Below are 13,037 nucleotides of genomic sequence, written 5' to 3' on the forward strand. Positions count from 1 at the left end.
TTTGTTTTTTACTTAGTAAAAACTATAAAGGTTTCATTTGACTTTTAGACCATGTCTACACTACAACAGCAGCCTCGCTGCTGGTAGAGTAACAGTCTGCTGTCAGCTCATAGGCAAGATGTAGGGTTTTAGTTTACCGTGTGGCTCCAGTAGCAAGGAGAAATCCTGTCCTGTGGCATCAAGAGAAAATGTAACACTTTGTGATGAGTGTGATATAAGTGCTAAGATAAAGGGAGAGAGGGAGAGAGATGGAACTAGTTGTTTCTATTGTAGTTTCTAGCCAAGAGTTGACAGAACTTTAATAAAGTCGCACCCACTGCTGTCACTAGTGATAATGGACCATCAGCATTTCAACTCCAAATTCCTATTGTCAGCTGTTTGAAACTCAGCTGTAAAATGAGACTAAAGTAATGATACAGAGCTCCAGTGGTGGAGCAGTGCATTTTAAAGACACTGAGGGTTTTTTTCCCTGAGTCATGTTTTTCCCTGTTATTATTCACTCCTACATCTAAGAAATAACCATTGTTTATGCCTGTAACTTGTTATATTTCGATCAGCTTCAAAAATAGGCAGCAACCAAAAGGCATTGCTTTCTGAAGGCTTTGGGATAGTCCCTGTGAAATTAGTTGGCTGGCACAGAGTAATTCCTAGCTGTGGATGGTATTAAAAAATAGAAATACCCTGTTGGCTGTAGAGATAAAGAAACCCAGCAGCCATGGAGGCTGGCCCTTGCTTTAGCAGGGTTTGTGGAACTATCTAAAGAAGCTTGCCACTGCCTGTACGATATTCATTATTCAAAGAGAAGGATTCAGCCTGCAGGGTTGTTTAATCCAGCACTTTCTCTGAAGAGCTAAGTATGCTTTACAAAAATTCATGATTGTGATATCATGTGCTAAGCTTCATTATCATGAAAAAGCAGAAGTGAACTGCCTCAGATGATTAAGATTTTAAATCACTTATTGTAAACGGCTTAAGGAAACTTTCAGACCTCCTGACTTCCAATGCTGTGTAATGTCTACATGACCACAGATGCCAACACAGGCAGCCATGCAGTGATAGCTGGAGTGTGCAAAAATAGCCAGAAATACCCAAGTTTGGTTTGTAGCTGTGCCACTGATGTGCTGTATTGACCATAGGTGAGTTGGTCTCTCATCATCTCTGTTATCCTGTTCCTTAAAATAAGGGTAGCAACACTTCTCTGCCTTTGTAAAACACTTTTTTTAGATCAGTGGATCGATATCTCTGTATCACTCTAGGAATTATCACCATCTATAATGATGATAAAAAAAATCCTCTTATCCTTATCACAGGAGCACCGCATAGAAAATTATTCTGCTGTATTGCTAAGTGCAGATTTATATATCAGATACAAAAAAGATGTCAACTGGGTTAATAGCATGGACTGAAAAAAACTGCTAATAACACGTAGATACAGTTGGATATACCATGAAAATTGTGAAAAAGCTCAAAATGCATTTTTCTACATCTACTAGGCTCCTAATTGTATGATTTTTTAACATCACCAGGCACACGGGACAAGCGAACATTGCTGCAGACATTGATTACAAGGATTGTTTTTTTCACTCTTTCTTTGCTTTAAGAGCAGGTTAGAAAAGGAATAGAGAGTTACACCACAGTCAGGCAATTTAATTTCATTAAAATCCATTCATAACTTTCAGATTCAAGGGTTTTCTTGATGAATTAGTAAAAGAAAATTAGTATTTGCATCACAATTAATTGCAGGGAAAAGTAAGTGAGGAGATTTTATGCCTTCTTTTTTTTTTTCCTCATGGATATTTACTGCTCCTTTCTCAGCTAAAGTACCATGAATTGCCAGCTATGGGTACACCCTGGATTAGGGGTCCCCCTTCTGAGTTGCGTATCAGTAAGTGGTGGGAAACAAGGACAGTGGAAGTGCTGTATTTTAATAGCTCTTCAGAAGCACATCCATGCCTTATTTGTTTTGCTGTAATGTGATAACATTTTCATTTTTTCCAATCATTATGGCACATTTAATTTAGTTCTCCCTTGCTGAAACTCTTTTGCAGCTGGGAAGGAAGAAACACATCCAAGTGACCAACGTCTCTGCTGGCCTTTGGCCAGTAACTACATCTCAGATTTCCATTACTGCAGCTTTGCAGCAATCCCTCCCCAGAGGGGAAGTCTGAAATGAAATAATTTACTAGTTTTTATTCCAACAAGAGGGTCATCGAGGCACTGTTAGATACTGTGGTCTTTGGTACCCATTTGATTTTGTGTTTGTGTAAATTCCACTTACTGGAGTCTGTACTCTGCAGGGTGGGTAATTGAATGTCCAATTAGAAATGCTTCGAGGGAACCACGGACTTCAGGAAATTTGAAATCTAGGAAACTGTCATCTGGTCAGTGGTCAAGTCAGCAGAGCTGAAGAGCTCAGGCATGGTTACAGGACATGCCTCTTGTTACCTTTATGTGCCTGATATGCATAAACTGAAAAGCTTCACTGTGACTATTTCAAAACTATTTCCTTTGGGCTGAATTGTTGCACTTGGTCTCAGACCTGTCGTTGTGTGTCTTAAGTAATACTTAATGACCAAACGTTACTACAATAAACAATTTGATGTCTTAATTTGTAGATGAAATGTATTTTAAACACTAAGACAGATTTTTGTATGATGTCTTTATTAGGAAGCTGTTTCCCAGGCTGTTCGTTCCTTCAGATTGGTTTGTATTAGCAGAGTGTAGAAAAGGGAAAGTCTACTTTGCAATCTCAGCTGGAAATATTTTAACCCAACTAGAGTTTATTTTTGTCACATTTCAATTTCCATAGCTTTTTATTCAAGCCTTATCTTTTCTTTAAATAGAGGCTTTCATCTCAGAGGATCCCAGATACTCTTTGGAAGAGTATTTGGCAGCTTTTCACTATTGTTTCTTCACAGAAATTGAAGAAAAACTTTGTTCATGGTGAACTGGGAAGCTGTGGTGCAACCATTCCAGCACCAGCTGCACAGCCACCACACACAGCACTGTGATTGCTCAGGTGTCTTTGAAAATCAATCTTGAGTCTTTTTCTGTGTCAGAATGGTCACTGTGTATATATGTATATATTATTCTTCTTTTTTTTAATTGTTTACACCTACCATTCTTTCATCTCCAGCACTTTAAAACCATGTTTTTAAACTTCCAAGCAATGTCTATGGGTTTTGCATCTCCTTTTGGCTTCACTGCGGGCTTTAAAACCTCTGGTAGACCACAGTAGTTGGATGAGTTTCTTGTGTAGGTATGAACCTTACCTGAGGATTCCATACTTAAAAATGTCCTACTTCACTTGCAGCTTGCAAGTGTTGGTGTTGTGTTAGACTGTGCATGAACTGCTGACTGAACATTTCACAACAGTCTAGGGAACCCTGAGATGAGAAGAATCACATGGAGTGGGAGCTGAAATGGGACAGAGCTGATATTTTTTAAATATTTCAAATATTCAATCACCCAAGCAGCAAGCCTTAGGTTTGGGATTGCTCGGATCAAGGAGGAGGCTTATCAAATTTCACACCTTTTTCAAATTTCCTTTTCAGTTTGTAGTGGGAGGGGGGTAAGGAGCAACCCTGAGAGTTTAGTTGTTCTCTCAACCAAGATGGCAGATGAGATAATGTGCTCCAAAACACATCTCCTGTGACAGAGCTGGGTGCCTGCCTCCAATTCCACCTGCAGGAGGAAATTACTTCCAGCAGCCTTTCCCCAGTCAATTGTTTTTCTGGTGTAGGGAGTGAGAGGGCAGCCTTGGAGAAACAGCTAAAACTCTTAGACCTCCTTTCTCCCTCCCCTTTTGCTTCTGCCACTCATCCCTGACATTTCGAAACCAGAGCTGAAAAGTAAGTGCAAGATGACTTGCAGGATGAGTATATTTACAGAATTATCTAGGTTTTGGTATGGCTAGGTAGCTGGTGGTACAAAATAAAGTAATTTCAAGGCTTTAGCTATAGAAATACCCCCTTCTTCACATTTTTTCTCCCAGAGAGCTCCATAGCTCCAGTAAGAAGGGAATAATTGAAGTATTGGGACCCAGTGTGGTAGAACAGAAATAGTTTGCTTGTAGCTGTTGGTCCAGAAGACCTCAGCCCATGGCATGCCAATCAATGCCATGTTTCATAGGATGAGGTAAGAGGCCACGAAAATCTTTCTTGTTTCCTTGCACCACGAGGCATGAAATCTGATTAGTCTTGTCCTCTTGTAATTGTGATTTACGGCCCTAAAGCTGGCAGTGTGTTCCCAAAAGACCACCTGTGTCCACGCGATACAGTGAGTGAGAGTATGCTGGAAAGGGTTTTCCCAACCCTTTAGAAACATAAACAAATGAAATACAGTTTCCTTGGACATCAGCTTCTGATTAAATTCTAGGTGCCCAACAAAACCATCCTCCTCGAATGCACATGTACCTCATAGAGGAAAATCAAGGTCCTGCCATTGGCCATGGCAGAGAATACAAGGATCCCAGAGCAGCTTTTCTGACCACTTAAATTACAAATGCAAGTTAAGTGATAGAGTTAAGTAGACCTATTCCTATGATACAGGCTTAGCTCTCCTCCGGTGTGGCAGTCTGGTTAAGAAGGAAAGGACTTCACAGTTCACACATAATAAAATGTATAATATCCCATACTTCATGCATAACATAATGTATACACACACATAATAAATATACAAATTTTGTGTGTGAGTGTCTAGTTTTGGTAGCTTAAAAATAACCCTTGAATGTGAATACATGTAGCAATGTCTGGAAAGATGGTTAAATGGAAATATAGCTGCAGTTTAACTGGGGGGCTTGATGGTAACCACCAAAGGTCTGGGTTTTCAAATAATTTAGAAATAACTTTGTTTACTGAATTTTTGCCATGGTTCTTGAGGTAAATTGGGTATTTACTGTGCAAATGGCCACTGTCCATTGGTGGGAAGTGGCCTGCTGACTGGAGATAACAAGGGGACCTAACCTTGTAGCCTCTGGCTGGCAAACCCTAATTAAAATGCAGCCCCATCCTCTCTGTGGAATGCTGTTTCCAAATGCTCATATTCAAGCTGCATAACCTCATTCATCAGGCATTCCCCTTGCCCACAGAACAAGTTTCTTTCAAATTGGTACAAAAATCTGCTATGAAGGTCTTCTTGCTCCATGACAAAGGCAACGGGACCCATGCAAATGGTTTTGGGCTGAGGAGCGAGGAGGAAGGCTTTGCAGTGTTGTTGGGCACCGAAAGTCCCCAACAGCTGAGCTCTGGTTAAAAAGAGAAAAAGCTTAAGGGAGGGAAGGGAGAGTCTGCTTTATCTTGAGAGGAATGCAGCCTTATTTCTCTGCTGATTCACATTTCTTTTGAGACCTGCTAATTGCAACATCTCTCAGTAAGTTACTTACAGCAGAACTACTGGGGAGAAATTGTGATAAATGCATAAACTGTGTCTTATTGATTTTTGTTGACTTTTTACATGCTTCTTATGCATTCGAACCCTCCATTCAGTAATTGTCACTATGGTACACACTCCTGGATAATGAGAGCTAAAGAAGCGAGTGAAGCAGTTTCTTGACCATTATCAACAATATTATTCAAGGCTCTGTATGGGGTTCCTTGCCTGCCCTCTAGTATATCTCTATTTGTGCTCATCCCCCATTGAATTTGCAAGACAAGAAATGAAAACCCTGGTGTCATTTCCTCTGTTAATGGTAATAATAGAAATGGTATTAAGAGAGATTACTGTGAGACTGATGGTAAATTTGGGCCTCTTTAATTTTAGTGCACAGCAGCAATATGGAATCTAAGCAGAGGTACTGTGGTTTATTTACCTTTCTACTGCACATTTTGTCTAGATTGCTGTACAGAAAGCTGGTTTGTTACATCATATTCTGTGACAGAAATTTGTTGCTGAACAAGATCACTATAACAACATATAGTGTGGCTAAACAGTAGTAAGACATCATCAGCTGTTTTGTTACCTAAGAAATACGTGAAGTTTGGGTAAAAGAATTATGACTTCTGATTTTATGATGCTGACCTATCAGCCAGAGGTACGTAAGACAGCTTAGGTTCTCTTGAATCAAGGGCCTTTGCATTAAAGAGGAAAAAAAAATACCACATGATGCAAAAATGCATTGACTTTATTTTCATGACTAGATGTAGTGCTTTTGGGTAATGATCAGGCATTGCTTTCTCTTACTGTTGTTTGATTAAAATGTGAATACAGTCTTGACTTGATAATCTTACCAGGTACACACAGAGCTAAAAAGAAAAGGTATTTTATGCCTCAAATTGATTTGCATAAACCAAACAATCTGTTGCTTGTTGGATTGCAAAATGGTTTATTTTGCCCATTGGCCACAGGGGCAACAATATTGTATTTTTGATGCCAGAATGTAGCTTTCATGCATTAGCTCTCAAATGACAATATGCTTTAGCCTCTCAGTGCTTAGATCTGCTTCATTTGGAAATCTTTTAAGTAGTAATAATAATAATGTTTTGAGGAAATTGAGTGGAACACTAAATTATTCTCTGAAACCTAAGTTCAAACTGTGCAAGGCTAAGGGAGCTGAAAATCAATGCACTTTTAAAGTCATTAGAGATCACAAGTGAAATAAGTCTGTGTTGCTTTAGCTAAGCTTTTAGTGTGCCATGGTATTATTACAAAATCAGCCCGAATCTGCATTAATTTCACAGTCTTTTTCTTTAAGATGCCCAAGGGTGCATGAAGAATAAAATGTAAATCTCAGGAGGCAGTGTTTTTATTAGCCAAAAGGGCAGTGAGTCATGCACTAAAAAAGTTGAACTGTGCCATGCCCAGTGTAGGTATGGCTGACAGTAGTAAAATGGTGGAAAAATAGCCCAGGCATTAGCCTACTGGCTTTTCATTATGATTTAAAAGGCTGAGGAGGAAAAAAAAAAGTGATTTTTCAGGTGTTCATGCACATAGCTTCAGAATTGTTCAAGATGGCGGTAGCTTTAAAATTACACTTGTACCTAGGACTCAGAGAAACAAAAATAGTAAAGATTTTTATTTTTGTTATTTTCTTAAATGTTGAGATTCCACCTACATTACTGAATTTTGTCTGAGTCTTTTCACACATAGTCACAGGCTACACAGTGGAGTTTTTCTCATTCTAATTTGTATAATCATTCTTGGTGCATCACAGTAATGTGTGATGTAATGGACCCCTGTATTAAATTCCCAATTCAGCTGTCGGTAATGCCAGTCATTTATTCACAGTTTACCTGCACAAAAGCAAGCAATTGTTAATGCATGGTCTGAATAGACTTAACTATGCAATCCAAAGGCTATGTAAAAGCCTTACTTATTTCAAACCCTGTGGCTAAAGAACAGAAACAGAAACAAAACAACATAAAAAAAAAACCAAAACCAAAAATTAAAAAAAAATCCAAACAAAAACCCTTCACATCACCCATCCCCACCTAATTTTTTTTCTTTCATCTATGGTCAGATTAGCAAGTCAGCACTGTCGATAAATAAACTAGAGAAGTTGTTTATTTTTATGTACTACTGAGAACAGTGTCGTCTTGTGGCCGTTCTCGTAGACTGTGTTGGTTTAACAAGCGTCCAACCCTTTTGTCTTGTTGTTTTTTGTCTTTCCTGCTCCCTGTCCCCTTGTTCCCACAGGCTGTGCGTTTGTCACATTTTCTACAAGGGCAATGGCACAGAATGCAATCAAAGCCATGCACCAGTCTCAGACCATGGAGGTACAGTACTGTATCATTTGCCCTTTCTTTGTTTTCTTTGTGCAAATGATTGCGAATGGTAAAGCCATGCTCTCCTGGATCAGATCAGACACATGACAATCACAGATTTAAATTTTTTACCAGCTCACTCTACTTGTCTTTGTGAAGCTTTATTTTTCTTAATCACCTGAAAGCACACAATAAGGTGGCTGTGTGGTATCCAAACACAGCTCTCTATCCTGTTTTCAGTGGCATTCAGCAGAAAATAAAATGCTGTGAATACCACTCCTCAGTCGTACTCAGAGTATATCTGATGAGTAAATTATCTCTATTTTTAGCACACATACCCCACGAAGAAAAATCTTAGTTTCTTTTAAATAGATTTCTAAGTGTTGTGATTTGCACTACTCTGAGAAAAAAAACTCAAGAGATTTAACGTGGCCACGCTGAGTTACTAGTGCATGTGTTTTTCTGCAAATAGAATCTCTTTTTAACTTAATATAATTTTGCCTTCTTCATGTAGCCAATAAAAATGCTAATGATGACAGAGCATGTTGAAGTGTGGCACTTCCTGCAGAGCACCGTCGTGGCTGGCCCCTTGCAAGCAAGATTCTTTATTCCCTTCCAAACGGCCTCTATGGCCTCGGATTTTATCATGATGAGCAGCTCAAAACTTTAAACTTGTTCACTTAATGTGACTGTAACTGCAGGCTAATGATCCGGTCCTTGGAGTGGTTATCGAATGCCACGGCTTGTCTGGCAATCTCAAAACTTTTTTCAGTCTGTGATTTTTGTCATGGTCTTTCAGAATTTTGCACAAAAAACCGCACAAGTATGAAATCTTTACTTACTCTGGATCTTCTAGCTTATCATTGGAGAGTGCATGTTATACTGTATTATGTATACTGTATCTTCGTGTAGTGATGATTTTTCTCAGAGGTGGCATTGATGTTATGTGCACTTGTTTCTTTTTTTTTTTTCTCCTTTTTATTTCTTTTTCCACCAGGACCTTTCAATTTTTTTTATATTTTTTTTTTTCTCTCAGTGATTTTCCTTTGCAATGCTCTAGTCTCCCAAAGCATGCTGGGTGCTAAACAATCATTATTGCGTCATGTCGTTGAGCTGCTTTGTGTAACGAGCCAAGGGGGGACACCAGGGGTGGGAGGGTGGACAGAGGAGAAGGAGCAGAAGATAAAATTCCAGCTAGTGCATGAAACTGTCACTAACTGTTTCCTGTATAGTACAAGTAATGATATCGGCATTGCAAAGCTATTGTCTTTCTAAACATCACGTTTGAATTTGGTTGAGCTTCTTTTATAATCGATGTGTTTTCTTTTCAGTGCAATGCATTTTTAGACCCTGGGTATACAGTTTTAGATGAGAATCTGCCAATGAGATGAGAATAATTGAAATTATATTTACTAGAAAGCTGCTGTTATACAGTCTATGCAGTCTGATAGTATATTATGAAAAAACTGCCACTTTGAGTCTCAAAATAATACCTGTAGTAATTTGTCTGCCATGCACTGCTCCTTTAATTCAGATATATATGTTTTGATGGGTTTGATTCCAAGTAAAAAGGAAATGTTTATTGGTAATAGTGTGTTTTACCTATATTTTCCATGTGTTTTAATGTATTTTTCTGTCTAGCAAAATGAATTTTACACAGCTCTACTTCAGAAGATGGTAAAATTAAAGACATAACACCTCCCAGACAAATTCTCCCGTTCCCCTGTTGTATGCAGCACTCCAAAAGAGGCTGGGTTTTGACGGGATAATCCTAGTGACATTAGTTCTATAGAACCTTGGATCAATTCTATAGACTCTTGGACCAAAACACTTCTCAGCACCTTTAGAGACATCATCACTGAGATCTCCATATAGGCAAGGCAATTCCAAATATTTTGCACTTTGAACATCTGGGTCTTTGTGTCAGTTGAGCTTAGGCTGGGAGTCCCTTCCTGGAAAGAAGCCATACACGCTCCCTCTCCATGGGGGAGGGACTCATTGGAGGCTGTACCTGCTGCCCTGACAAGACCCAGGAAAATATGAAGGCAGCACAAGCTGTTGGGAAGAAAATGGCACTGAATGATATGGACATACCACGCCATTGAAAGAGGAAGGGAAATGCACCTTGTGTACGTGCTGGAAACCTCCTCTCAAGATAGAAAATGGAAGTGCATAGAACAGAAATCACCCTGTAGGCAAAAAAAAAAAAAAATTGTTCACTTTTGCCAGGACTCCTCTAGTAGAAAGTTAACTTGGGTTGACTGGCATTAAATGTCAACTCTCAGCCAGAAACAGTCATCCTTGGACACTTTTGTTTCATGTTCTTTTGCAAACAAAAGTGGACTTAGGGGACCATGTATAATATACAATTGCATTTCAACCCAATTACTACAGATTTTTTTTTTTCTGATTTCATTATTTTCACTTCTTTAGCACGCATCATTGACCAAGATGAATTTTCAAAGTGGGCTAAGAAAGAACAATGGGGATGTTAAGTCCAGATGAACACGTCATATAATGATACATTCTCTTACTGCTCTTTCCACCTGACTTACTGACCCGGTTAAATCAACTGATTTAAAAAATATAATTGCTGCTCCAGAGTGTTTGCTTTTCTATCTCATTTCTGTGGAGGTTTTTTGTTTGTTTAAGGCATTCAAATGCAGCATCAGTAGAAGACACTAATTTGTTATCATGGAGTAAATTTGATACAACAATAACAGCCCTTTTCTCATATAGAGCCACTTGCTAGATATAATTTCAGTCTTCAGAATGTTTGCTTTCTTGAAAATGATGAAGTGATGAAATATAGAGCAGACAGTGAAAAAAGTGAATTATAGATTCATAAATTGCAGAGATATTGTTTTTATACAATTTACTGACATTTAAGCATTCATAAATATGTCAGCTGTAGTGTTGAGTGCTGAGCTGCTGAACTGAAAACTGAAATAGCCATATAATATTTCTTCCTTTGATACTCATTTCTATTTCTTTGGAAATAGACTTGATTCTCCTGTACATCTAAGTAGAAGGCAGTAAGTTCCGGTTGTTCTTAACCCGGTGTTACCAAACCTTGTAATAAATAGAAACAACTTGCTTTTTTTTATTAGAAAAAAACGAAAAATCTCTCTCATACCCTCCACCCCCTGGCTCCTTTTTCTTTTTTTTTTTTTTTTAAATTATCTTATTTTTAATATTGGTTTGAAAATCACTAGAGAGAGGTAATTGTGTAACAGGCCAACTCCTCCATAATCTTTATTTGATTGCTGGAGTGTTATGTATCTCCTTTCTCTCTCACTGAAACACTGAAAGACCTTTTTACAATGAAACACACAGGAAAGGAATTGGAGGTGGAATAATAAATCACAAGTGATGATTTTCCAAGATAATTCTAAAGGAATGGTGTTGATGAAAGATCTTCGTACAAGAGATATTGTTATTGTGGTTTATTTCATCATTTCATCTGATGATTGTGAATATTTTTATCACTTGTCCTGGTGTGAGGTTTTTCAGAGGAAAAGGTACATGGCTGCTTTTTGTAAATAATCAAGGACGGGATCTTTTCTGAAGATGTTCACAGTGTTGTGAGGGCAGCCACAGGAAGAATTAGGTTAAGTATAACCCTGCTCCGCATCCCACGCTATACACTTTGTCTAAAGCACTGCTGTGTTTTTTGGACTTGAGTCACTTATCACTCCTACCATTGTGTTCAGATTGAAGTTAGACAAGAAATTAGTATAACAAAGCATGGCGGGTGGAGGGAAGTTATTCATTGGATCCTATGAAGTTGAAAAGCAGTATGAAATGGATTGACAGTTTCTATGACTCATAAAATGCTTGAATTAATTTGAAGAACTGAATCATTGCAGTATATAGTTTGCTTCCTTGATTTGAAAAAAATAAAGACTTGAAAGGTTAAAATATGAAACATTTCCTAGCATGGAAGAGAAACAGAGAGAAATCAACAAAGACATCTTTCATAATCACATCTCGTTCTCTCAGTGACTTTGCCCAGGAATGCATAATTTGAAGTCCAAGGGTAATTCCAGCTTACCTCAAAAGTCCATGTGGTCTTTGACCTCCTACTTCTTCCCTACAGTCCCTTAGACATGAGTGAGGCGTAGGCTGCAGACCAGATCTCTAGTTCTTTCTTACAGCTTCCCTATTTCCTAAGGCGTCTAACAGCCCTCCCATATCATGTAACAAGAGGCTGATAGAAGCAATAGAAGAAATGGTGGCAATCAGGAATGGGCTGCTATCACCAGAACTAGTCACTTTTGGTCTGCATCCTGCCCTTTGTTCACATCTCAAGGGTGCTTGATACAAAGCGTGCCTGGGAGCGGACCACAGGTGGGTGAATTGACTGGGGGTCCTTGACATGAAAAGGACCAGCGACTCACCGATGACGGGCGATGCAGTGAGGCTGCTGCTCACAGTCTGTTTACATAGGGAACACAAGCCAGTGTAGGGCACACAAGCCCAGCTGCACTCAGCGTGACTGCACGGCCAGACCGTGGTGGCAGGGCGGTGTTGGCTGTGTGGTCCCTGGCAGCAGGGAGGTTGGACACCTCTCCCTTTGGCAATGCCTTGAAAACAGACTGCAGACAAAGCATCACGTCCATCTCATCAGCTGTGAAGCTTAATTAAAGAGGACTGGTACACTTTGCTGTCTCTGGCAGCGATTTTGATAGCTGGAAGGAAAAGAGAGCCTGAGGAAAGGTGCTTTATAAAAAGAACCGGGGAATCAATAATTCCTTCGTGGCCTCTTTTCCCAAGAACCTGAAAATCTTAGTCCTTGCGGTCCTACAAATGCCAGTCACAAAGAGAGGGTGAGCGACCTGGTCGTGCCATTTCCAGTGGCCCTACAGGACATGGCTGAGCTCAGGGTGTGAGGGTGACTCGGTGTGATTTAACCCTTCTGTCTTTCCCGATCTGTCTGACCACAGGGCTGCTCTTCGCCAATCGTGGTGAAGTTTGCTGACACCCAAAAGGACAAGGAGCAGCGGCGTTTGCAGCAGCAGTTGGCTCAGCAGATGCAACAGCTCAATACTGCCACTTGGGGAAACCTCACAGGTCTTGGAGGACTCACGCCACAATATCTAGCTGTAAGTTCATTTCAGAGGCGGTGGCTGTATTATACTGTATTTATTTTAGAACCATGGTAAGCCATATAGTAAACTCCCTGCAATAAATTGCTAAGCCCTCCAGGATACGTAGTGTGTCTTCTGGGCATTTTTATCACATGGACTAGAAATAAATAACAAGGAATAGAAACTGAATAAGCATTTGAAGATGTGTCAGTGTTGTCAAAGGCAAGCATTTAAAGTACCCTCGTGC

The 13,037-nt window shown here is 39.4% G+C and overlaps 1 protein-coding gene across 1 annotated transcript in view; it reads left to right on the top strand.

Annotated features, from left to right (window-relative positions):
• CELF2 (CUGBP Elav-like family member 2) overlaps nucleotides 1-13,037 on the top strand; it is a 374,279-nt gene that overhangs the window by 307,831 nt on the left and 53,411 nt on the right. Inside the window, 2 exon segments of the mRNA XM_032689527.1 lie at nucleotides 7,633-7,712; nucleotides 12,647-12,805. Of these exon segments, the coding sequence (XP_032545418.1) occupies nucleotides 7,633-7,712; nucleotides 12,647-12,805 (239 nt within the window).

Source organism: Chiroxiphia lanceolata, chromosome 5 (genome assembly GCF_009829145.1).
Source record: "Chiroxiphia lanceolata isolate bChiLan1 chromosome 5, bChiLan1.pri, whole genome shotgun sequence".
NCBI lineage: Eukaryota > Metazoa > Chordata > Aves > Passeriformes > Pipridae > Chiroxiphia > Chiroxiphia lanceolata.